General features: G+C 33.9%; 1 protein-coding gene across 1 annotated transcript in view; it reads left to right on the forward strand.

Moving 5' to 3' along the window:
- Wdr7 (WD repeat domain 7) overlaps positions 1-26,058 on the forward strand; it is a 322,806-nt gene that overhangs the window by 100,981 nt on the left and 195,767 nt on the right. Inside the window, 3 exon segments of the mRNA XM_047526338.1 lie at positions 11,570-11,674; positions 14,049-14,167; positions 16,254-16,377. Coding sequence (XP_047382294.1) covers positions 11,570-11,674; positions 14,049-14,167; positions 16,254-16,377 — 348 coding nt within the window.

A 26,058-nucleotide genomic window follows, 5' to 3' on the forward strand; every position in this document is an offset into this window, starting at 1 on the left:
AAATTTTTTATTTGCATTTATTACCTTAAGGTCTTTATGCTGTTGTTATGCTGTGTTTTACTTTTACATGTGTTATAAACTCACAAATCATTGTTAAGACTTGAGTACAATAGTTAATTATAGTTAAAAAAGAGGAAAAAGAAACACTTATTTACTCATTTGGTCACTGTTTCGATGTTATTTATTCCTGTGTGTAATTTCACATTTCTATCTGCCCTAATCTTTCTTCTGCCTAAGTGACTTGCTTTTCTTGTAGAGGATCTTCTGTTTTTTTAGCTTTTATATGTTTCAGAACATCTTTATTTGTTTTTTTTTGAAAGATGATTTTTTTTCTGGTACTGTGTTCTGGGGTTGACTGTTTTTGTCATTCATTACTTCATGGATAATACTCTGTTGTTTTATGGCTTGCATTTCTTGTTATTTCCAATGAGAAATCTGACTTTTTAAAATGTTTGTTCCTTTGAATGTAACATTACTTTATTATTCTTGCTGCTTTTTAAATTTTCTCTTTATATCTGGTTTCTAGAAAGTTGATTATGTGGTACCATAGTATTTCTCATATTTCTTGTGGTTGGGACTTATTAAACTTCTTAATTTTATGGTTTTCTTTAATTTTGAAAAAATTTTAGCTGATTGTTTTTCAAATATCCTTCCTGTCCTTCCATCTCTTTTCTCTAGTGGACTCAAGTAATGTCAGGTTGCTTGAAATTGTTTCATAGATCACTGCTGCTCTTTTATTTTGGGGTTCTTTTTCTTCTGTGGGTTTTTTGATTTAGATTTAGATGATTTCTTTTACAGTACCTTCAATTAGTCTTTTCTCATTAAACTGTCATTAATCTCATCTTAATACTTTTTCATCTCAGACGCTGTACTATCTATCTCCAGAATTCTGACATGGGGCTTTTAAAAATTACAGTTTATAAATGTATGGATTACAGTTATAATAAGTGTTTTAACAGCCCTGTCCCCTAATTCTGATATCTCCTTCAGTCTGGACTGGTTTTTCTTTTTCTTTCTTTTTCTTTTGTTTATTTATTTATTTATTTAGTTAGTTGTTAATGGACCTTTATTTTATTTTATTTTATTTTATTTTTTTTATTGTAAACAAATGGGATACATGTTGTTTCTCTGTTTGTACATGGCATAAAGGCATACCATTTGTGTAATCATAAATTTACATAGAGTAATGTTGTTTGATTCATTCTGTTTTTTCCCTTCCCTCCCACCCCTCCCACCCCTCTTTTCCCTCTATACAGTCCTTCCTTCCTCCATTCTTGCCCCCCCCAACCCTAACTCTAACCCCTCCCACCCCCCATTATGTGTCATCATCCACTTATTAGCGATATCATTCGTCCTTTGCTTTTCTGAGATTGGCTTATCTCACTTAGCATGATATTCTCCAATTTCATCCATTTGCCTGCAAATGCCATAATTTTATCATTCTTTATGGCTGAGTAATATTCCATTATATATATATATATATATACCACAGTTTCTTTATCCATTCATCAATTGAAGGACATCTAGCTTGGTTCCACAATCTGGCTATTGTGAACTGAGCAGCTATGAACATTGATGTGGCTGTATCTCTGTAATATGCTGATTTTAAGTCCTTTGGGTATAGGCCAAGGAGTGGGATAGCTGGGTCAAATGGTGGTTCCATTCCAAGTTTTCTAAGAAGTCTCCACACTGCTTTCCAGAGTGGCTGCACTAGTTTGCAGCCCCACCAGCAATGTATGAGTGTACCTTTCTCCCCACATCCTCGCCAACACCTGTTGTTGCTTGTATTCTTGATAATCGCCATTCTAATTGGGGTGAGATGGAATCTTAGGGTGGTTTTGATTTGCATTTCTCTTATTACTAGAGATGTTGAACATTTTTCCATATGTTTGTTGATTGCTTGTAGATCTTCTTCTGTGAAGTGTCTATTCATTTCCTTAGCCCATTTGTCGATTGGATTATTTGCATTCTTGGTGTAGACTTTTTTGAGTTCTTTATAGATTCTGGAGATTAGTGCTCTATCTGAAGTATGATTGGCAAAGATTTTCTCCTACTCTGTAGGCTCTTTCTTTGCATTGCTGATAGTTTCCTTTGCTGAGAGAAAGCTTTTTAGTTTGAATCTATCCCAGTTATTGACTCTTGCTTTTATTTCTTGTGCTATGGGAGTCCTGTTGAGGAAGTCTGGTCCTAAGCCGACATGTTGAAGCTCTGGACCTACTTTTTCTTCTATAAGATGCAAGGTCTCTGGTCTGATTCCGAGGTCCTTAATCCATTTTGAGTTTAGTTTCGTGCATGGTGAGAGATATGGGTTTAGTTTCATTCTGTTGCATATGGATTTCCAATTCTCCCAGCACCATTTGTTGAAGAGGCTATCTTTTCTCCATTGCATATTTTTGGCCCCTTTGTCTAGTATGAGAAAATTGTATTTATTTGGGTTTGTGTCCATGTCCTCTATTCTGTACCATTGATCCACCTTTCTATTTTGGTACCAATACCATGCCGTTTTTGTTACTATTGCTTTGTAGTAGAGTTGAAGATCTGGTATTGCGATACCCCCTGCTTCGCTCTTTCTGCCAAGGATTGCTTTAGCTATTCTGGGTTTTTTATTCTTCCAGATGAATTTCATAATTTCTTGCTCTATTTCTGAAAGGTACATCATTGGGATTTTAATTGGAATTGCATTGAATCTGTATAGCACTTTTGGTAGTATGGCCATTTTGACAATATTAATTCTTCCTATCCAAGAACATGGGAGATCTTTCCATCTTCTAAGGTTTTCTTGAATTTCTTTCTTTAGTGTTCTGTAGTTCTCATTGTAGAGGTCTTTCACCTCTTTTGTGAGATTGATTCCCAAGTATTTTATTTTTTTCGATGCTATTGTGAATGGGGTAGTTTTCCTAATTTCTCTTTCTGAAGATTCATCACTTATGTATAAAAATGCCTTAGATTTATGTGCATTGATCTTATATCCCGCTACTTTACTGAATTCACTTATGAGATCTAAAAGTTTTCTGGTGGAATTTCCTGGTCTGGACTGATTTTGATGAGTTATTTTCCTGTTTATGTGCTTTCCTGCCTCTCGTCATGCTTTGTAATCCTTGATTAGATAGCAGGTGTTTGAATTTTACCAAGTTATATACTAGATATTTTTGTTAATCTTCTTGAGCTTTGTTTTGAGGTGCAGTTGTGTGGAAGGAGTTTGACTTTTTTTGTTTTTAAGTCTTTCTTTTATGATTTGTTACGTAGATAATGGAGCGTTGCTTGGGTAAGGCAAATATTGCCCATAACAGAAGCAAGATGTTCCTGAATATTCCTATCAAATGCTCGATGAATTTGAGCGTTTCCAGTCAGACTGGTAGGAACAGGCACTGTTTCTGACCTTTCTCTAGCCTGGAGTAGTCTCCTTCCACATAGGTATTGATTGGTACTCTGCTGAATAATCCAAGGGAAACCTTCTGAAGGTCTTCAGTCTTTGCCATTTTCTTTTCTCTGTCCTGTGAATCCTACCTGCCCTGATTGCCTGAAATTCTGAGCTTTGTCTACTCAACTCAGAATGTTCTACTCCTCAATTCCCCTTCCTGTTTCTTGACCTAGAAACTCTCTCAAGGAAATAAGCTAGACCTATCCTAGGGCTCACTTTGTCTCCCATGTCTCAACTGTTACTTTCTTTAGTCTTTCTTCCTTTTCCTTCCTTTTTTTTAACTTTAAAAAATTTTTTTCTCATAAATGTATATAGGGTAATAATGTCTATCCTTTCTTTTTTTTTCCTTGTTTTATTTTATTTTTTAAATGGGACTGTAAATCTGTCCTCACTCTATCTCTGTCTTGTTCAGAGGCAAGTGCCTCTTACTTTATTTGAAAATGTGCTTCATATACTTTTTTTTTTTGGTGGGGGAGTGGAGATTGAACCCAGGGGCACTTAACCACTGATCCACATCCAGGCCTTTTTTTTTTTTTTTTTTTTTTTAATTTAGAGACAGGGACTTGCTAAGTTGCTGAGGCTGGCTTTGAACTCCTGATCTTCCGACTTCAATCTTTTGAGCTGCCGGTAGTATAGGCATGTACTACTGTACCGGGCAGTGCTTCATGTACTTTATTTAGTAAAATTCTTTATGCTCTTTCAAGTTTTAATGTTTTTAGTGCTTTGTTACTTGGAGAAATAAGAATAAACTTTGATTTTGGGGAAAACCAGCATTTTTAAATTCCAGATCTTGTGCATTTTCTCCAAGATTACCTATGTATTTTCCTGAATTCACTGGCAATGTCCTCCATGGTAGATTAAGCAAATTGGGCAGGACATGTTTTCCTTCATTTAGTTTAGAGATTTTTTTAATGATCCCATTAAAGACATTATTTTTGTTGTTGTTGCTGTTGTCATTGTCATTATCATCATCTTCTTATCATTTTTAGTAGTTGATTCTTCTTGGATTATATTCCCCTCCCTGCAATCATAGTGGAGAGAAGCATTCAGTATAATTTGTGACATGCATTGTTTATCTACCACAATTTATGGTGTTGGAATTGCTCACCTGCTGCAGATTGAGGATTTAAAGTTGCATGCTTTAATCTTGCTCCTCTAAGAAAAGCATTGAGTGTAGAGAGCAGTGAACAGGCACTTTTGAGTCTTTTTTTCTAAAGCATTTATTTTAATCAGTGAATTTAGGAATTTTCATTTTTCAAACACCTAATTTTTGTCTTTTAAAGTAAAATGAAGGTCAGCAGTCTCTATTGATAATGCTACACAGTAAAATACTTTAGGATTTCATTATGAAGCCCACTTTTAATTTAATATTGAAATGAATATTAGTGTCATTATTTCTTCAACAAGTATTTTTATCTTCTAACAACTCTGTTTGCTAGGTTAGAAAGATTAGTCTGAATACTATCTTGAATAGTTTCTATATGTCTAGTAGACAACACATGAACATAAATAACCAATTTAGGGTAGGGAGTGGGAAGAGAACATGCAAGGGACTCTGAGTTCTCCAAGATTCCACTGATGAGAGCATTATATATTCTTATTTTTACTCTGATTTCTCTTTCCTTGGTTTTCTTTTCCTGACTTAGTCAGCAGTGCACAATAATTGACAATTCATTTTTAAGTAGGCTTGCAAACACAAATATGCTTATTTTCAGTAAATTATCATTTATACATTGGCTAATATTTGTTCAGCTGCAAAATAACCTATATGAAGTAAAGACTGGCTGGGGATAGAACTTTTCATAGAAACTTATCTTTGAGAATAAAGATGTGATAGGTAGTTAGCCTATGTAATTTTTCATAAACAATTTCATTGGAAAATAATTTCTTCACAAGAGTTTTATTTTGTCTGATAGTAGATTAATTCAGTGTTTGTCTACAATTAATATTTACTGAGAGTCATCCATTTTTTGATATAGTATTTACTCATTAAATACTCTTGTAATTTATGAAATACACTACTTGAGAAAAGGATAAGAGATTTTAATCAAGCAAATTTCTGTTCACAGTGATACAATGCTTTATCTTTGTGTGGCTTAAGGCACTGTACATTCTGGCCTACAGTATTTCTGTCCATTAATCTCATAGTAAAAATCTGTGGTCTACATCTCTCGATTTTATCTATATGTTTAGTAAATACTTCCCTACCCAACCCTGGGGAGGTACACAAGATGATCAGACACCTGGAAGATTTGAGGTTATGTTGCATTCTTCACAATTTTGTTTTTCAGATATGGGTCATCATTGGTTGTCTAACCTGAGAGGTAAGAAGTAGTCACTGTTAAATTAAATCAGGAAACATTAATAAATTAACCAATAGTGTAGCAATATCCTTTTCTGAGACGTGTAGCATAAAAACTGAACTTAACCTGGAGTACATATGTCAAGTCAATGAATGGATCTGAGAATCCCTTAAAACTCTGTGTGTTTGAACATATATGCCTTTCTTTTTTTAACTGTCTAATAACTTTGGATCTGCCGGGGAAGCTCCAAAGGCAGTGACATTTTTTTCTGTTTTGTTTGTTGATTTATCATAAGTGCTTGGAACAGTGACTAATTCATAAAGGGAGTATAGTAAATATTTATGAATGAATGAACATATAAATACCTTTCCTTTATATTTCTAGGGTCAGTATGTCAGTAACTAGGTATGGAGGCTGAAGGGTTGACAAAATAAAGCCCTGCCTTCAAGGAATTTATGTCTATTGGAGGAAATCCAAGGAGTGCAGTTTGTGATAATATTTTAATTGGTTACTAATTTGCCTTTCTCCTGGACTCAGTGCTTGGAGGGCAGAAGTTTTGTCTAATCTTACTGTGTTTTTATATGCTTAGCAATACTTGGTTCACTTACTTAATGTCAGTTAGGTGAAATAGGACATATTGACAGCCTTTCTGTAGCTAGTTCATTAGTGTTTATGATATTATCAATTTATCTCTTATTGTAATGAATGCCTCTCCCTATTCTTGGTCTTATTGACTTATTTTTGATATTAGTAATGATGGAAATCTTTTATGAGACTTTTTTTGAAAAAAAGTTTTTGTTTTGTGTTTTGTTGACTCTTGATTATAGTTATAGGCCAAGGAAAATCACCATTACATCTAGACTTACTCCATTCTGACGTAATCCAGTAAGTGACCTAGAAATTAAGTAATCTTATTGTATTTTTTAAACATTATGGGCACTTTTCATGTGTTGCCTTGATGTGTATGTTTGTCAGAATGCCACCTTGGGTAGGGCCCTGACCCTTGCTATTGCCTAGAAGTTTGCCCTGCTCTATTGCTCTTAGTTATTGGTAGTCTTCTTTTATTGTGTTTTAAGAATGTCCTTTGTTCCTAATAATGTTTGACAGTACATTTCTAGATTGCTTCCAAATGTGTTGTTCGTTTAGTAGTTCCATATCTAAGTGAAATGTCTAGATTATTACTAAACCCATCATTTAAGTAAGGTTTTCAGGTATATTTGTATAGCACCATGATGAATGATGTGAATAAATTTATAATATGAATAAATGATTTACTTAGTACATACCATGCACTTTCTTCTGTACTTTTCATTTATTCCCCATATCCTGGCTATGACAATTTTAGCCATCATTTCCAAGAACACCATAACGACTTATTAAGGGAGGGGTTTATTTATCATATAAAGAGTATCCAGAAATACCAAGTTAGAGTTCACAAAACCTCCAACTTTTGTGTAAGTAATATATTATAATATCTGTGGATATATTTGCTTCTGTTTGTCTTTAGTTTCCAAATATATCTTCTTATTCTTGATCATATTATATGATATTTATTTTCTCTATGTAGTTTCTTATAACATTTCTTCCAACCATAATAGTTTCATTAATTATAGTTCAGGAGTAAAAATGTCCTTGGAGTTCACAACAATAACCGTAAGCTAGTAAGAGGATAATGGAGTAGTTCTTTAAAAATGAGGAGGGAAGATGATTTTTTTCATTTTAGAATTTTGCATGCAAGCTATCAATCAAATAAAAAAGCAGATTGGTGATCTTGTCAGGCATTCATGGTCTCAAAAAATAACCATATTGTGTACCTTTTCTTAGCAAGATATTGAAAGATATGCTTCATTCAGTTAAAGGTGTAAAACAATTTTAAAATAAGAGAACACTGAGGGAGAATTTGCAGGAGGATAGTGAAGGGCGGTCTCAGAATGACAGCCTTGCAGCAGATAGGAGCAGGGTGTGAGATGGTTGGTGGAAAAATGAAACTGGTCTGTGAAAAATAATTGAGAGCTTGAAGAAATAGGTACATATAAAAGCATGCAAATGGGAAAAATAATTTTTTTTATGTTATTAATTTTTAAATAGCAGGTTCCTAGGAAAGGAGATGTGATGTTAGTAAGCTACTTGGGTCAACATTGACCAGTATTTCTGTAGAAATAATGTGAACACCTATTATTTATAAGTCCCCAAAGTATGATATAATTATTTTAGAAAGTTAGGGATAAAGAAAGGGAAATTGATTAGGGTATGTGACTTGTCAAAACTTAATCATCATCTTCTATGATATTGGTAGAGACCAATAGCTGGTATTGGTAAATTATGAAATTACATTAGCAGATTTTTTAGTGATACAGAAGTGAATGCTGAAAGAAATGCTTAAAAGGATTGAAAGTAGTTGCTTTTCAGGAACCATACTTTGGCATGGGTTAGGGGAATCTTCCATCTTTCAAGATGAGCTTTTTAATACTAGTTGACTTATTTAACTGCTTTATTATTCTCATTCCTATTGAATGAACTGCTTATTCTGTTAGGCTTATTAAACTATGCTGAACTGTGGTGCAGTTACCTTCTGTTTTTGTTGTTGTTGTTGTTGTTGTTTTTTAGGGAGGGGGTACCAGGGATTGAACCCAGGGGTGTTTAACCACTGAGCCACATCCTTAGCCCTATTTTATATTTTATTTAGAAACAGGGTCTCATTGAGTTGTTTAGCACCTTCATGTTACTGAGGCTGACTCTTGATCCTCTGCCTCAGCCTCCCAAGCCATTGAAATTACAGGCATGCACCACTGCACCCAGCTTGCCTTCTTGTTTTTTTATGAGCAGGAAAATAGTTTGTTTTCCTAGTAGTTATCATAGTTGTTATTTTCCATTCATTCTTGAAGTTTGAAGTTCCCCTCCAGTATCATTCCTTGTTTGCAGTTGCCTGCTTGTGTAATAATTACTCAGTTGTATCTCATCAGGCCTACTTTACAGTTTACTCTAAGGAACTTAGTTCAGCTGAGAAGTAGGACTCCATATGAAGACACTTTTATCTCTACCTGAATCCAGTGGTATGATACTAAAGGGTAGTGTTATAGCTGTGTCCCAAGACACAATCTTTATGGTTACTACACATGTATTCACATACAAACTGCCTGAGGCTTCCATTTTTAGAAAGAAACTTTTTTGGATCATAATTATGAATATTCTTGTTTTCTAACTTTCTGGTCATAATAATAGATTTATTTGGTATAGTTTTTTGTTATCTCATTGTCATTAGGAAATATCATTTAAAAGATGACTAGAATGCCCATCTATCTAAGACATAAAAGAGTAGACCTGAAGGAAGATTCTAAAAAGGCAGATGTTACCCTATGTTAGATGTCAGATCTAAAGCTGAATGCCTTTATGTTGTAGTATATAGTGATTAGCTCTACAACGTTGCCTTATTTCTAAGTTTTTCATGTTTCCTCTTTTTCCTTTCCCTCCTCTCCCCCCAATCCCACACAAGTATCATTGCCTTGTAACATCTTTGTTAAGGTAATTCATCATTTAATATTCTTACTCATTTTTTAGCGTTAAGGTTTGAAAAACTTCCTTTCTTTAAGTATTTCATTTGGTTTTCTATATTTTTTAGATTCTTCTGAAAAATGCAAGTGGTGTTTGTGTTTATGTAATGGAAGGCTAATAAGATTTAGACCAATAAGTAAAAGGCATTCATCACTCACAGTATGTTAACTTTCTGTCCTATATATGTATTTAATATCATAATGGGAGTAGGGGAAAAATGGAGATAAGGATCACTCTTAAATGAAGACTGAAACGAAACTGTTCAAAAATAGAAAGCATGGATATTATAATGTGAGGACTTATGCATGTGCTGTTTAAAGGGAAGCCAGAGCAGGCAGATGTATATCTGCCTATCTATCTATCTAGATACAGAATAGAAATATAGGTACACAAGTTTTTTTTATTTTCATGTATCTTTTCATGTAAGAATAGCAGTTGAATAAGCTCTTAACTGCTAAATTACTGTCTTAAAGCACACTTCAGATAATGTAATAGTAGAATTATGCCTTTTCTGTCTCCATTTTAAACCTATGCTAAACCTGTTTTCCCTTGCTAATCCTTAGTAAGAGAAGCCAATTGATAGGTAACATTGTGGCTTTTCAGTTTTAAGAAATCAAATGATTAATTATGTTTTGTGCTACGAATCTTCAATATTCAGTGCCACATATAACTTCAGATTTATTATTTTTCAGTCAATTATGAACATTAAATTTTGGGAAGTAGTATATTTTTTCTCCACATTTCTGTTGCCGATTTTTCATTTCTCAACTGATTGTGAAAGTAATTGTGAATTCTGCATTCCAGTTGTGAGGCAGTGTGAATATAGTTTTGGTGGTGATGCAGAGATTTTTAAAGATTTTTAAAGGCGAATATTTCATAGGTCATATTAACTAAAATTATAATTAACTATGCTGATAAAAAATAAAATTATGCAATGGCATCTAGAAATATTTGTGATTTCTTTGCAAGATTATAAAATTGTTCTTGGATCTGATGACACATTATTAAAATCAACTGTTTCTTAAGTATAACTTTATAAAATAATCATAATTTTATAAGGAGCAAAAAATAAGTTTCTCATAATTAAAAAGAATCACAGTTTCCCATATAAAATCTTATGTGTGCAAAAGATGCTGCTTAGGGTGTATGGAGTTAAGTTTTCCCTCTTTGTTACTGTTCACAGACTTCTTTTAGTTCTACTGTTTACCTCACACGTGCCTGATTGACATTATGATGCATTCGTGTGGAAATTATGAAAAAGTTGTTTTCATGCAGCTGTCCTATTGTCACAAAAGAACTTCACCGCATGAAAAGCAAACATATCATTCAGCAGACAATGCTTAATCTGTTCAGGAGCCCAAACCTATTGCTGTTCAATGACAGAAGAAAGGAGAGGGATTAATTTGAAGATGCTTGTGCATGACATATGGTAATTTCTCCATAGGAAGGAAGTGTCAAATGGTGACCTCTAAATCTTAACATTGACCTCCAGTTGTAGAATGTGTGTGCCATGTGGTCCTCTTGCTTTTTCATATGATAATTTAAGCTGAAACATTTTCCTGGCAACGTAACTTTTTTTTGAGGGGGTTGGGTTTGGTTCATCTATTCTGTAAGAATGATAAGGTTCATGAGAATTATTATTATTTTTTTGTTGTTATTGTGCTTATTTTATCAGAATTTTTTTAAAACTCCAGTTAGTGAAACTATGATAAATTATTCTAACAAGCATGAACATAATAATGCAGTATATATTTTTTATAAATTGTTTTATGGTAAATCAAGTTTTATACAATGAGTAGAAAATTGAAATGAAATCATTGAATATTGGTTTGAGATATTTAAAAATAATTCACACAAACGTTGTAGAATAAATTATTAGAAAAATCTTATGAACGATGTGAAGATCAACATGAACTTTCTGATTATGTAATGCATTTCAAAAATTGTACTCTTTTTTGGTAATTCTTAATATGTTGTCTTTTTTTGTTATGGCCTTTCTCGTTTCAGAGCTATGTTTCACAGTATTTGACTTATCACTTGTCTTTAATATTAAACAGATTTTGACTTTGAGAGGAAGTTGAACTACATTGTGATCGCTATTCAATAAAATATATTATTTTCCTGCTGTAATCTTTAATGGTCATGCCCTTCTGATTAAAACATCATTTTTCAGTTTTATCTTCATTATATTTTGCCAACTTTGTTTCTCATTCTTCACTAATACTGAGCTTTTTTTCAGAAACTGCTGTACCTCAATTCTCTCCTCTTTATTTCTTCTTTTTTCCTCTGCAAGTCGCTGCACCTGTCGTTTCCGCTCGGTCTGATGCTGATCACTCTGGCTCTGGCTCTGACTCTGCTTCTACTCCTGCTTTACATACCTGTTTCTTAGTAAATGAAGGTATTCTCTCTCAACTTTCTAACAACTTTCTTTCAATCTATGCTTTATCCTAATAGACATGTTCTTTTTATCTGATTTATACATTCATCTGCTTTGTTATGTATGAGATCCTAAAGTTCCCATTTTATAACTTCATTTGCTAATGTCAATAAGAGCTAGTTATAAAAATGTTATGTTACTCCTGGCTGGCATAAACCATGTTACCTATTATCTAGAATACTGCTAGGGAAGTGCAAAGTTGCTAATTTTGATGTGAATTTAGTGTTAAAAAGTGAATTAGTTTTCATAGTGGATTTGCTGTGTTATTTCTGGCGTTAGTGCTAATGGATTTGTTTTCTAGGTATCATTAGTCTGTAACACATACTTTGCTATCTTTATGCAACTGTATGTTCTGGTTAGAGGGGGATGTGAGGGATTCTCCCAATGTACATTTCATTTGAAAAGTCTTCACATTGATTATAGATGGATAGAAATTCACCTATCATCATTATTTTTGCTTCAGATTGTGGCAAAAATCCATAACTTAAGTCTTTAAGTTTAGTTGGGCCACCGTATTATTCCTTTGGAGCTGCACAGTGGAAAGTAATTTCAGAACTCAAAAATATGAATGGGATCTGCAAACCTTTGTTCCCCAAGACCCATCTAGGATTATAATGCCTGGGAAGTTAATGGAACTCAGGAGTTCTATATTGTATTCACTGTGTCTGTTATGGTCTCAATCTTTATCAGATTGTATAATACAAAAATATTTAGAAAATGTAAAATACAATTCAGAGTGATTGTGACTCTAGACAATTATATGACAAATTCATTTGAATGGAAGGAATGTTGCAGTACCTGTGAAATGCAGAGCCCACGTTGCAAACAGGATATGGGAACTTAAAAGTGTAATTTCAATTTTTGCTTGGTTTCCCTATCATGAAACCGTATGAAGCTTTGTACCTTAGTACTGAGTTTTAGTAAAAATAATTAGGGCTAATTAATTTATTAAGTTATTCTGAAAGATACTTACTTGTTAATTCAAAAATAATCTGTTAGACTTTGGACCTTGATGAGAATTATCATGCTATTAAAATTTAGCTCATAAATGCTTCCAAGGAAACATACTACTGTGAAACATTAAAATAATTCAGGAAATTAATAGGTAGCAATATACATATCCCTGTGCTATAAAATAATTTATAATCTAAAATTTATGAGCCCATCACATTAATTAATGCCATTACATATTTTCTATCAGTTGATGAGAATTTCCTCACTGAAAGGCTAAATCTTTAAATAGGTGGCTTTTCTGTCTTATTTTAACAATTCTAGTGATCCTTTTGAGATTTATGGGAAGGTATTTGTCATTATTTAGAAGATTACAATTTATATTATTTCAAAACATTGATTTGCTAAAATTCTGTGTTCATGGATAACTCACCTTATAATGTGAGTTATAATTAATCTGTTTTTGATTATTTGTCTTTAGATGTAGTCATCAGGAGATAATGATAATTGTTGTGAATTAATAATGGCCTCCTACATAATTTTGGAACAATGAGGCCCTTATTGTATATAAAGAATATTTTAGACATTTTAAAAATAGATCAAAATAATTGAGAACATCTGTATACTAGTACTTTAAAATATTGTAGTATATATAGTGTTTGATAAAATCAGGTTCCATATTGTGAATTAGAATTTTGGAAAATATAGTTTTTATTCCTATAATTCAGAGTTAATTATGTTTAAGACTTTGTACATTTTTGGATTGTCAGTTTTATTTTGTGGAATTTCTGAATTCATTTTTCCTTTCAAAATTGGCATTATGTTACTTATTTCAGTTATGATTGTGATTTAATATCTGATCCATTTTGTAAGGAATGGGATCAATAACTACCTTAATTAAAGCCCTCAGATAGGGAAGGGAAGACGTCTCTCTTGGCTGACACAATGGCAGCACACAGATGGCCATGCCCTAAGTGACATGAACCTGTCTTTGGATATCTGTGATGCCCTTTTAACTGACAACAGTTTCACATATAGCTCCTCTACGTATTTATTCCTGTCCTTTCCCATCCCCTAATACATGTTTTATTTTAGGAAATCTGTTTAGAGATGTTTTCCTTGTGAATCTGATTATACTTTTTGTGGAAATTTATTTTTATTTGTTTTAAGATATGAAGAGTTTTAGGAGCCAAGTGTATTATTTAGGTATGAAATCCATTTGGCATAATTCTTTGTATAAAATATCTAAAATTAAAATCATTTATAATATAACTTAAGGTACCTACCTGTTGTTTTGGTTTTGGTATATGCACATAAAGAAAAACTTTTGACTTTAGGAATTCCAAAATGTTTAAAGTATTTGTAAAATGTCACATTTTAACAGGATGGAGTCAGTTAGCTGCTATGCATTGTGTCATGCTGCCAGACCTGCTGGGATTGGATAAGTTTAGGCCTCCACTTCTGGAGATGCTGGCTCGAAGATGGCAGGATCGTTGCTTGGAGGTAATGTCGAGGCGAGAAGGATAGAAAACAAAGATATTAAAAAGACTTGATCAGATATAAACATGAGACAGAGAAACAGTTAATGTTTATCTCATTTATCTTATTACCTGTGTGTTGTGTGATAGAAAAATATGGATTCAGAATTTACATATTTTTCTTTCTTTTAGACTAAAACATAATGTTCTAGCTTGTTCATTCATTTGCTTTTTTTAAAAAATATTTTTTAAGTTGAGATGGACACGGTGCCTTTATTTTATTTATTTATTTTTATGTGGTGCTGAGAATGGAACCCAGTACCTCACACGTGCTAGGCAAGTGCTCTACCACTGAACCACAACCCCAGCCCCATTCATTTACTTCTTTTTGTAATCCTGTGATTATTTGATAAGTTTCATATCCTTTATAGATTGTTTAAGTATTAGTTTTTATTACAGATCACACACACGTACACAAATACATATAATCACCTCCCCCAAGAATACACATTCAGTATAATCATGTCTATCAAATTCCAAGTGAATAGCCATGGTTCAGTGGAAGGTACAATGTATAGTAAAATAAGAAGGTCTTTGAAATTAGAAGAGAACTGGGTTTGAATACTATTCCCCCAAAATATTAACTCTGTGGCTCTAGGTAATTTACTTACCCTATTTGAAGCTCATTTGTAACATGGAGATAATAATATAGCCCACATGGGATTGCTGTCAGTATCAAAAAATGTAATGCAAGTAAAATGTTAAGCGTAGAGCTGGACATATGTAGTCTCTCAATAAATTGTAACCATTATTTTGTGTTAACTGACTTACTCATTATTGAATATTACTTGGAGTACCATATCACCAGGAACTTTGAAATGTTTTATAGAAATTTTCCTTATTATGACATTTGACTGATATAACTCTAGCAGTTTGTATCATTCAAAGTTTTAAATTTTCCCAATGCAAATATGGTCATTCACTGTGTGATAATGGGGATATGTTCTGAGAAATGTGTCAGGAAGTGATTTTCTCATTGTGTGAACATCTTAAGGTATACTTACACAGACTAAGATGTCTGTGTTGTCACTAGATATAACCTTATGGACCACTGTCATGTATGGTCTGTTGTCTGAAATGTCACCATGCCGTGAATGACTATAATGTATTTTCCGTTCCTGGTCTCCCTTCCCTTCACTCCAGTTGGTATTGCAGCATATTAATTTTTATAGGTTTGAAATTCTCTTCAAAAGTCAGTTACAGAGCTGGGGCTAGCTCAGTTGGTAGAGAGCTTGCCTCACATGCACAAGGCCCTTGGTTCAATCCCCAGCACCACACACACACACACACACACACACAAAGCCAATTACACTGTAAAACAACTTTTTTGCTCAAACTCTTATGCAGATGCTGTTATTATTCTTTTAATTTTAAATAGTTGATACATCACCTAATAATTGGTTAGTTTTCTTTGACCTTATGCCAAAGAAGCAAACTATACTAAACTAAATTAAAACTAAAAATTAAAGTTGTAAGCCACATTGAAAAAAAATCTGATACGATTTTGAAAAATGAGTTTTCAGTTCCATGTGTAGAACTTAGAGAGGTTATGTTCTTACATAGGAATGTCTTCGCTATGTTCACATATTAGGTTAATGTGAATCATGTGGACTTATGCATGTTTGTATCAACAGCCCCTATTTAACATATATAGTATAAAGAAATTTACTACATAGCATTCAATTTCTTCAGACTAAGAGAGAAATTTAATGGTTTTAATTGCGACTTTTAAGAATATTTATATGAAAATGTAAAATTTGAAAAATACTGATTAGAATGCAAGAATGTCTTAGAAAATGAATGTTTAGACCCCACACCTGATTAAATAAGTATATTAAAATATATTTTAGTCAGATCATCAATTAGAATGTCATATAGTTTATTCCACCTTAAATACCTAATTCATTGTTTGATTAGTTATTTTTCTCATGTAAATAAAAGTGATTTCTGTTTTATAACTTTATTTCCTATGAACCTTCTAATATATAGGCGTTCACCTCACCACCTGACCTTCTTTCTTTCTTGACACTTGTTTTTGTGGTCTCCTTTAGGTGAGAGAAGCTGCCCAGGCCCTACTTCTAGCAGAACTGAGGAGAATTGAGCAGGCGGGACGAAAGGAAGCCATTGATGCCTGGGCTCCTTATTTACCTCAGTATATGGACCACGTCATATCACGTAAGAGTTCCTGTGCTTTTCTACAAAGCTTTATAGGCACATGTAGAAAGAATATGAAACTTACAAATATACTCGCTAATACTTATCAACAAAAGTAGTGAAAAGAGGGATCCTCAGATTCTGCTATTTCGTTTTCTGAATCTGTGCAGTTTGGAGTTTGCTAATTTAAAAAAAAGCACAAGTTATCTAATAGCAATATTCACTAATTAACTGGCTGTATTATAAAAGTAATTCCCAATTTAAAAAAAAGTTAGCCTGTTTAACACTAGCATCTTTCACTGCCATTGTAGTATTATTTGTGTGAATGCCACTTTGGTCCATACTGATCTGGTATGCAAAGGCAAGATAGCTTGCAAGTTGAGATTAGAATTATGAATTTTTAAAAACTAAAGATCTGATAGAGTTAGAGCAATGTTTTAGTCAGCTTGTTTGAAGCTGTGACCAAAAGACCTGACAAGAACAATTTTAGATGAGGAATGGTTTTTCTGAGGCTCACAGTTTCAGAGGTCCAATCTATAGATGGCCAACTCCATTGCTTTGGACCTCAGGTGGGACAGAACATCATGGCAGCAAGTGTGGCAGAGGAAAGCAGCTCAGGGATGGCACTAGGAATTAGAGAGAAAGGAAAAGAGAAAGAGAGAGAGCTCTCCTCACCAAGGACAAAATATAAAAACCCCAGTCATGCCCCCAATGACCCACCTCCTCCAGCCATACCCTACCTTCCTATAGTTACCATTATTAATCCCTCTCAGTGGATTAATGCACTGATTAGGCTAAGGTTCTCATAACCCAGTCATTTCACCTCTGAACTTTCTTGCATCATCTCTCACATGAACTTTTAGTGACATCTTATATCTCAACCATAAGAAGCAGTAAATTAAAAAAGAGAAAATTAGCAAAGATTTTGATTGATAGGTCTTTCAGAAGAGTATTATCTGAAGGATTGGGAAAATCATTGAAGTTTTAAGATTTTTTTGCAAAATAAAACAGGTATAATCATGCTATAAATGCTATAAGATCAAGTGTGCATTGGAGAAAAGTCACATTTGCAATCATAACTTTTTTATTTTCAAAGTATGCTCATTCCTGATTTATCATTTCATTACACATGTCAGGATACTGTAGGATTATTCAAGAAGTAAATGTTATAACTGTTACAACTGGCCTAATCCTACCAGATGTTTGCAGTGGTGACTGTCATAGATTTTTAATTAAGAATGTTGCCTTGGATACTTTTCTTAAGCTTTCTTAGCCTCAATTTGTCATTGATAGAAATCAAGATGATAGTAGCTTTTGTAGAATTATAATGAATGTGGACTGAATTAATCTTTGTTAAGTGCATAGACTAATACCTAGTCTGGTAACCATTAATTTGTTAAGTAAATAAGTACCTTTTGAAAATGCAAATGCAGATTTCATATATAACCAAAATATCTGGCAGTGGTTGCTCCAGTTAAAATTCTTACTTTTTTGAGCACTAGAATATTTACTGAGTGAATATTGGTTTTTATTTGCTTACTGGGAGTTTTCCCCATTCTAATAAATGGAATGTGTGTATGAAAAGTACGTTGGCACTTGCCTGTAATCTTAGTAACTTGGGAGGCTGAGGCAGGAGGATCACATTTTCCAGGCTGACCTGGTCAACATAGTAAGACCCTATCTCAAAACAAAAAATAAAAAGGGCTGTGGATGTAGCTCAGTGGTAGAGCACCCCTGGGTTCAATTCCCAGTCACCCTCCAAAAAACCCTAGGGCCTCGTGTACTCTAGACAAATATAAGATATTACACTTAAGATTCTTTGAAAACCGTAGATTTAAAAAATAAATTTCCAGAACATAAAGTTATTTAAAAAAATAAGATTCGAATGACAAAACTCTGCTTTGGAGTATTTGAATAATCTGGAACATGTTCTTTGTTTATAACTTGTGGCCATAAAATTCATATTTCAGGAAATAGAGTTCCATGATCAACTCATTGTAAAACTTATTGAATAAAAGATCCCCAAATGAAAGACGAACTCTGAGTGTGATTCTGTGGAATCATTGAAGGTGAAACTACACAATAGCAAATCACTAGGGGTTCTTTTAAAAAGAGATGGACATTATGAAAATATTCAGAAACATTTTTAAGGCGTCTTTATTTAGAATAGTTAGGGTAAAGTGGGGGAATGAATTAAAGTGAAATATATACCTGGCAGAAGGGGACATGGGACCCAGACCTAAATGTAGATAAAAGTAGAATAGGTAATTTCTAGGCTTTGATTATTGATTGCATATAAAGGTCTAAAGAACCCACCAATGATTAGTAGAATGTTTTATTACTGGGAGGAGAAGTATCATTAGCAGTTGTAGCAGATGCTATTTTACATGTTCCTGGAAAGAAAGAAAATAAGTTAGCTACAAGGTAAATACATAGCGTGGCCACCCCACCCCTCTTTTCTTTCATGAGTTAACTGAGATCAGGAGAGATTAAAGAATTTTCTGAAGATCTCTCAGATACTTAAATGACTATTAGACTCCAAAACTCATTCTGTTACCTACTGTTTATTCTACCCAGCTTGCTCCAGAACTTTAAATCTTAAATAGGGTAGAAATGGGAGAATAAATGATGTTCATCTTAGCTAATGCTTTGATATGTGTCCTCACCAACCAAATTATGTTTAACAATAGCACAAAATGGGGCAGAAAAATAACTGTTAGAAAATTATTCTTTGATGGTTCTCAACATTGTTTAAATAAGCATAAACTAATTTGTTCTTAGGTCAAATTTAAACCTAATTATGTAATTAAAGTGTCTTTTAACTTATAATACCCTTGAGTACTTCATAAATGAACTGAATGGTGGTTTACTTAAGATTTTAATCTTGTCACTTACTGTAGTTTTTTTTTTTCTTAGGGAAAGAATAAACAAACATGCAACCTACATATAAATAAAGCACATGTTCTTTTGAAATAATATATTAATTGATTCTGGAACTTTTACATTGACTAAGTGTAAAATTACTTTTAGCTTGCTTTACTGGGAGTTTTCTGTTTTAATAAAAGGATGTCAAGCCAAAGGAATAGGGATTCTGAACGTATTAAAGGAGAAGAAAGCATACAACAAATGAGGAATGACCACATAGTGCTGTTGAACAGATTTGCCATCCAAAGGGATCAAAAGGTTATAGAGCCAGCTGGTGGACAGCCCACACCTGCCATCCACATGCTTGTAGTGAAGTTGCCTCCACCACTGTCATTAATGTTTAAAGAGATGATCATTATAGCAAGTTACATCATAAAATATTGTTTTCAAGACTTAAAGTCTGTTTCTAGCACAGGAATCTTAATCACTAAAGTAGGCAAAATATTAAACAATATATCTGGTAAATACACTACCCATCAGAAATGTTCTTATAATTTAATTATTTTAAGCATTTAAAATATGTGGTAATTTTCTGTGTAATATTGGTAGCACCTAATTTATGACTAATCTTTGTCTAAGAATTCCTTTATTAGATACTTGTCTGAAACTCAGAAAATGCTCTTACCTGAAGAGCTGACTTTCATACTGGGCTCTTGGACTGTGATAGTCCTTCATCTTCTGAGATGTGGAGTTAGAGGTTTAGAGCAGGTGGTAACTTTTTCTGAGTTCACAGTCAGTCGGTTATTGAGCTGGGACTGAAATGACAACTCAAGTCAACTGGCCATATTGAGGGGATCCTCTGTGTTTTATTTAGGTACATTATGCAGTAAAAAGCCTTTTGTGGGTTTGTCTGAGAACTAAGGAAAATAATGGGCCTAGGCCAGCTGCTTTTCTCAGGATTCTCAAGTGTTAAATAGCAACTTAGCAAAGCATCTCGCATAGTGCATGAGGTGACTAGTGAATATTGGCTGCTTTCCCCCTTCTCTCCTCTACTGGGTTTTGTAGTTTTGTTTTCCTTATTGACACTGCCTTGGAATTCACTTTAACTTACTGGAGAAGAAAAAGGAGGTACAGTCTGTTTTAACTGAAAAGCCACAGATTTCCCTAAGCACCAAGTCTGCAATTATTGAGCCGCATGAGAATTTTGCTTCAGGTAATGGAGCTCTGTCCTTGAACTGGTCAGAAATCATTATTTTATTCTTTACAAAGTCACAGATATGTAAATTTCTGATGCCTAATTTGTGATAGAGAATTGGAGGATAACTACATTGTGATTCTTATTCTTCAGGTAACGGACTCAAATGATCAATACTGCATACATTCCTCCATACTGACTTACAGAAATATCGTAAATCTTTTCTGAGATATCGCTCATCACACAGTCACTTTTATGTTCCAGACACTTCTAAAGAATTCTGCTAATTATTTTTACTATTATGAAACTTTGTGTTAGTCTGGATGAAGGTAAATGTTATGAGTTGTCTACGATTTATTTTGGAGTGAAGATGTTTGGCAGAACCCATTTTTATATATTTCCTATTTGTGACATTCTACATGTAGCGTTTTGATAATTGACTTTTTTATGAGGTCAAGCACCTGCTAGTTTATGAAATATGCCCACACTTGCCCTTCATTCCAGTCAGTGACTTCTCTGAGGTAAATGCTGATGGTTCCTGATTTCCTTTGGCCTGCGATGCAGAATGACCTTATAGGGCATGAGGTCACAGGCGTAATTATTTCTTGTACATTGTATTCTGCTTGCTCACAGTGGTTCATCTCCTCTTTTAGTTTCAGAAACATTAAACACATAAAAGTCACTGCCATTATATAAATCAAAATCTCTTCTAAAGAGAGTGCTACTGTAATTTTATGCATTATGGCCAATGTAGTATTAATTTGCAAATTTATCATCTCAGATATTGATAGAAGTATGTGTAACACATCGTGTTTAATATGTATTGATGTCATCAGAAAGCACAATCCTTTGTTCTTATCGAGTCCCTGCCTTTTTAGCTTCCTTTTGTGTTAAGGTTACCAGGGTTAGGCTCGTCTTTTATCCCACTTGGAAACAGAATAGGATTTCTTTGTTCAGTGAAAGACATTCCTAGTAAATGTTTGGGGTCTGACTTTCAACAAGCCACACTGTAGTACCTATTTTAACCTGGAATTGAAGTCACTTTTCTGATGATTATTAAGTAGTGGTCATTCTGAGCACAAATGTGGATGGACCAACAATATGCAAGAAGGTAAGATGGAATTGTATCTTACAGAAGTAGTGCAAGAGTATATGGTAACTGGTAAAAATAATTTAAATATTAATGTATTCCTAGGAGGTGGATATTTTCAGGGTTTATGGTGGGAATAGGATGGGGAAAGGTTAGGGAGGGGGCTTGATAATGTGATTTAAGCGAGCCTCTGCTCACCCATCAAAGGTCATAAAACTACACATCATTCCCTTCTTTTTCTTTATGTGCCTCAGTTATTTGGAACTCTGAAACAGTCATTTATAAAGAATGATTTTCTGAATAACTGAGGATTTCAAAAATAATTAGATGTTAAAGTTTTTTTTAAAAATTTATCATTTATCCTTTTTTGGTTAAAATATTTCAAAGTCTCTGGTTTTCAAACATGTTTTCAATAACCAGAGTTGTTTTGTCCTATGCTATAAAATCGCCACCTCCTTCCTATTGGAGAGAGTACACCTCTCCATTTGAATGAATCCCCAGGTTGATGTGCCCCTTGCATTTCACATTATGCCTTTTAGGATTTTTGTTCCTCTTCTTTTTGTTGCTTAGTAATTGGTACCAATTTTATTGCTAATTGACTGTTTCTTCTTACCCCAAATGGCTTCTGTCCTGATTTCTAATTTGCTCTTTCCAGTGTCGTGGGTTTATGGATGCTACATATGCAAGCTTATTTGAGTTAAAAATAAAATAAGAGTGAACTGACTGAGAAGAAGGGCTCTCTAACAAAAAGTACCAAGCTTTAGTGTAAGCACCTATGGTGTTCGGTTGGCTCTTCACTTTCTGCCCACTTGACTACTTTCTCAGGTCTTTTGTGGCATTTGGGTGTGTCTTTCTTTTTGAGCAAGAATATTCTGATTAAAATTGAGGGGGCATGGGAAGAGAAGATAATTTTGTTGCTCCTGAAGAACTGAATCAGCTAAAATTAAAGAATGACTTTGCCTCAGGGACATCTGTGTTAGCTGTCTTACAGTGTTCACAAAGCCAGTTGGAAATGATTGTGCATTGTGACTAGAGAAAGTACTAAATTATGACTGGTATTGATAAAAACCACTCTGCTCTGTGTGAATTTTTGTATTGGGAGGCAGAGAAGATTTGTCTCAAGACAAAGTATGGTATGAAGAACACGCTCTATCTACACTGTTTGCAGTGTTTCACTGGGACCAAAAATATTCATCCTTCTTTTTTCTTCCAGAATTTCAGACCTATTAAGCTTAATTTTAAGTGTCCTAGACTGATCACGTATTTAAACATTAAACTGTTCTACTTCTCTATATTTGGCCACTGACCAAATGAAATAACAATAAAATTTGTTCTTAATTAGTCATGACTATCTAAAAAAAAAGCCTTCCACGCGACTTGTGTTCTTTAACATAATATTTAATGTTCTTGATGTTCTTGTGATTTCCTTTATACTTTTTAATGGTCTTGCAAATTAGAGTCGTGAAGAAGCAAATTAAAAGTGAAAGCATTACTGAATAGATATCAAACAATACTATAGATTGGGAACCCTACAGGGTTATATAACTATGCTCCCAGGGAATTCCTTTCTATAAAAGGTACTTAAAGAATAGAACCAAAGGTATGCCTTTAGGTTATCAATAGGAGCCCCATGACAGTGTGCCACATTGTGGAACAAGGAAAGGAATGGAGCATAGGGAAAGTCAACCACTTGTTCCTTGTAGGGATGTGAGGAAGTGGGGGTGGAGGGTTCCACTGAGTGTGGTTCTCTTCTGCTGCCTTTTTCTAGTTCATCCCACTTAGGGGACACTGGTAATCATCAGACCTCTGCAGCAAAGCTGCTGGACCTTAAATGTCTTGGAATAATTGCATCTGTTTCTTTATGCTTCCTTTATCTTTTCCACAAGTCTGTCCCTATCTCCATCCAGTGCAGAAATTTGTTACCACTCCTAGAGTTGTAGTTGGTGGCAAGACCCCTAGGAGGCATAAGTGGCTTTCTTTGCAGTGTTCGTACGTTTCTTCTCTGCTTTAAGAAGTTGAAGGTACTTAAACCTATGAAGACTGTTTTATAATAGAAAATCACCATTCAACCTGTGATACATTCTTTAAAAAAAAATGGTGTTCAAATGGAAATGCCTGATAGACCTTTAGCTGAGATTCTAGTGGCCTTTGCTATAATAAATGACCTAGTATTACTTGGTATGAAGAGTATGATATTGATTTGTGCCATTATTCTCTTGCTGATTTGCTGAAGAACAAAAATTTATAATGCTAATGGAAATAAAGCACTTTACAAAACACTGCACATGAATACTGGAACATGTTTTTGTAATAGAACAAGTGTCTAGTAAGCTTTTAAGTATGAATTTTCATTATTCTAGTATAGATGATTTCAGTAAAGATAGAGTCCTGTTCAACTTGTTTTTTCAGAGCAAAAAGCTGATTTTAATTTTGTAATGTTTTAACTTCTAGACACTGAGTGAGCATACACAAGTCCAACAGTTGTGAGACTCTTAGATTTTATACCATATTTCTAAGTTTCTTATCTTTATATGTTGATTGGATATTATATGCATTTGCATTGTTTTAGTATATTAGGTTGAAGTCGTATGGTCATCTGCCTATGACAGAATAGATTTTACAGTTTGGAAGGAAAACAGTAGAATTATTGCAAGAAAATTATGTAAAACAATTTTACTTTTTTTTCTTATAATAGCTAATGGTAGATTTTGTTCTAGGGTTGTTTATAAATTCTCGGATTAAAATGATCAAATTGCATTAACATCTCTTTGCTTAATCTATTTTCCCTCACTTTCCTTGTATTTTTTTGAAGTATGGTATTTTTTATTTTATTTTTCTCTGGTGACTTTCGCCTAATGATTTATTTTATTTCCTATTTTCATTAAACAGATTTTGATACAAATATGTATGTTAAATGTGTTTTAATATTTATAAATTATTTCTTTGTGCATGACATTTTCAGACTTGGTTAATATTTTAGCACCTCTAGTCTATGATCATAAAGAAAAAAATTTGTTATATTTGTTTGAGCACCCGAATTGACCCCAGCAAGATTGAGATTGATCTGGTTTCTTTCAGCCTGTTAAATGCCAATCCAGTCATCTGTAACAGTACTTAGTATTTTTGTAATTTTTCTGTACATATTTTCTGTTTGTTCCATAAAACTTACCCATCACATGAAGATTTTCCTTGCTTAATTTAGAGATGAAAACAATCACAACCACGTATTTTATTGTTTGTTGTTTCTAAAAATTGTTCCTACAGTCAATGTCAGTGCTATGATCATAGTTCTTGTTTATAATCCTATGAAAGGACCTTACAATTTACTGTGAAAAGATGGTGAGGCTTACATATGAAATGTGTATTTGGATTAAAGAACATCCAGTTTTGAGCAATGGAAATGGAAGAGTAGGGAGATGGTTTTAAATACTTGAAGATTCCTGCTGATTTAAAAGCAATTAAATTACATCTTCCTAGCAATTGAATGCTCTTAGACAACTTCCGGCATAGTTGGTGGGTACAGAGCTGCTACCTGAGCTTATTTTTAAGGGACCTTTATATCTCGGGCATGAAGTAAAGAAGGTTTTTTCTTCACTCACTGGTTAAGGGGTTGACTAAAGTACCTTGCTCAAGTTTTGTTTTGACTTTTACTTGTTTTTGCTCTTAGGCAAGAGTTGTTCTTCAGAGCAAGGAAAATAAAGATCAGAGAAACTAAATTAGAAATGAATTTCTGAATTCTGGGTAATGGGTAGCAGATTGGTTATTTATAGTCTTAATTGTGGTACTTTTCATGAACTGTTTACTTAGGGCCACTTCAAGTGACCATGTGGTCTCAGATATCTCTTATTTCTAAGATGTGGTTGGGATTTTTGAGACCATTCCAAGCCTTCCTCATGAAGTGATGGGTATTTGGGTTTGGCAGCCTTTCTTATTCTGTTTTATCACCACCCACTCCTGTGGAGAAAAGGGGTCTAGCACAGCAGTTCTCAAAAGGCAAGGTGAGTGGCAGAGGGAGGAGTTTCAAAAGGTGATTCTCCTGAACCTCACTCCCTCCTCCAACTCAGATTTGTCCTCCCTCTCTCTTTCTCTCTCTTTTATTTTAGTTTCCAAACCAGATGGCAATAATGTAGGAATAAAAATACATTTTCGAAGGAGTTTTCTAATGAATATATAAATAACTAATTTACTGAAACAGATTATTGTGGGGAAAAGACCAGATCTGGCACTTGGCCTTCTTCCCCAGAGCGATCACCTATTGTAGTTTTTTTCTCCTTTTGCTCTCCCTATCCTTTTCCCTCTCCCTCTCTCTCCCTCTCCTTTTCCCTTTCCCTTTCCCTCCCTCCCTCCCTCCCTCCCTCCCTTCCTTCCTTCCTTCCTTTCTTTTTGTAAAGGGAGAGGGATGAACAAATCTGTTTTTCAAACATTTTAGATAGTAATCTTACATGTCAAATCTTAACTAAGGACCCAATATATTAAAAATTTAAAAACATTAAGTAGTTTCTTGAGGCAATTTAAGTCTTTGTATTTTTTTCCCATGAATATTACTTCTTGT

Source organism: Sciurus carolinensis, chromosome 15 (genome assembly GCF_902686445.1).
Source record: "Sciurus carolinensis chromosome 15, mSciCar1.2, whole genome shotgun sequence".
Lineage (NCBI taxonomy): Eukaryota > Metazoa > Chordata > Mammalia > Rodentia > Sciuridae > Sciurus > Sciurus carolinensis.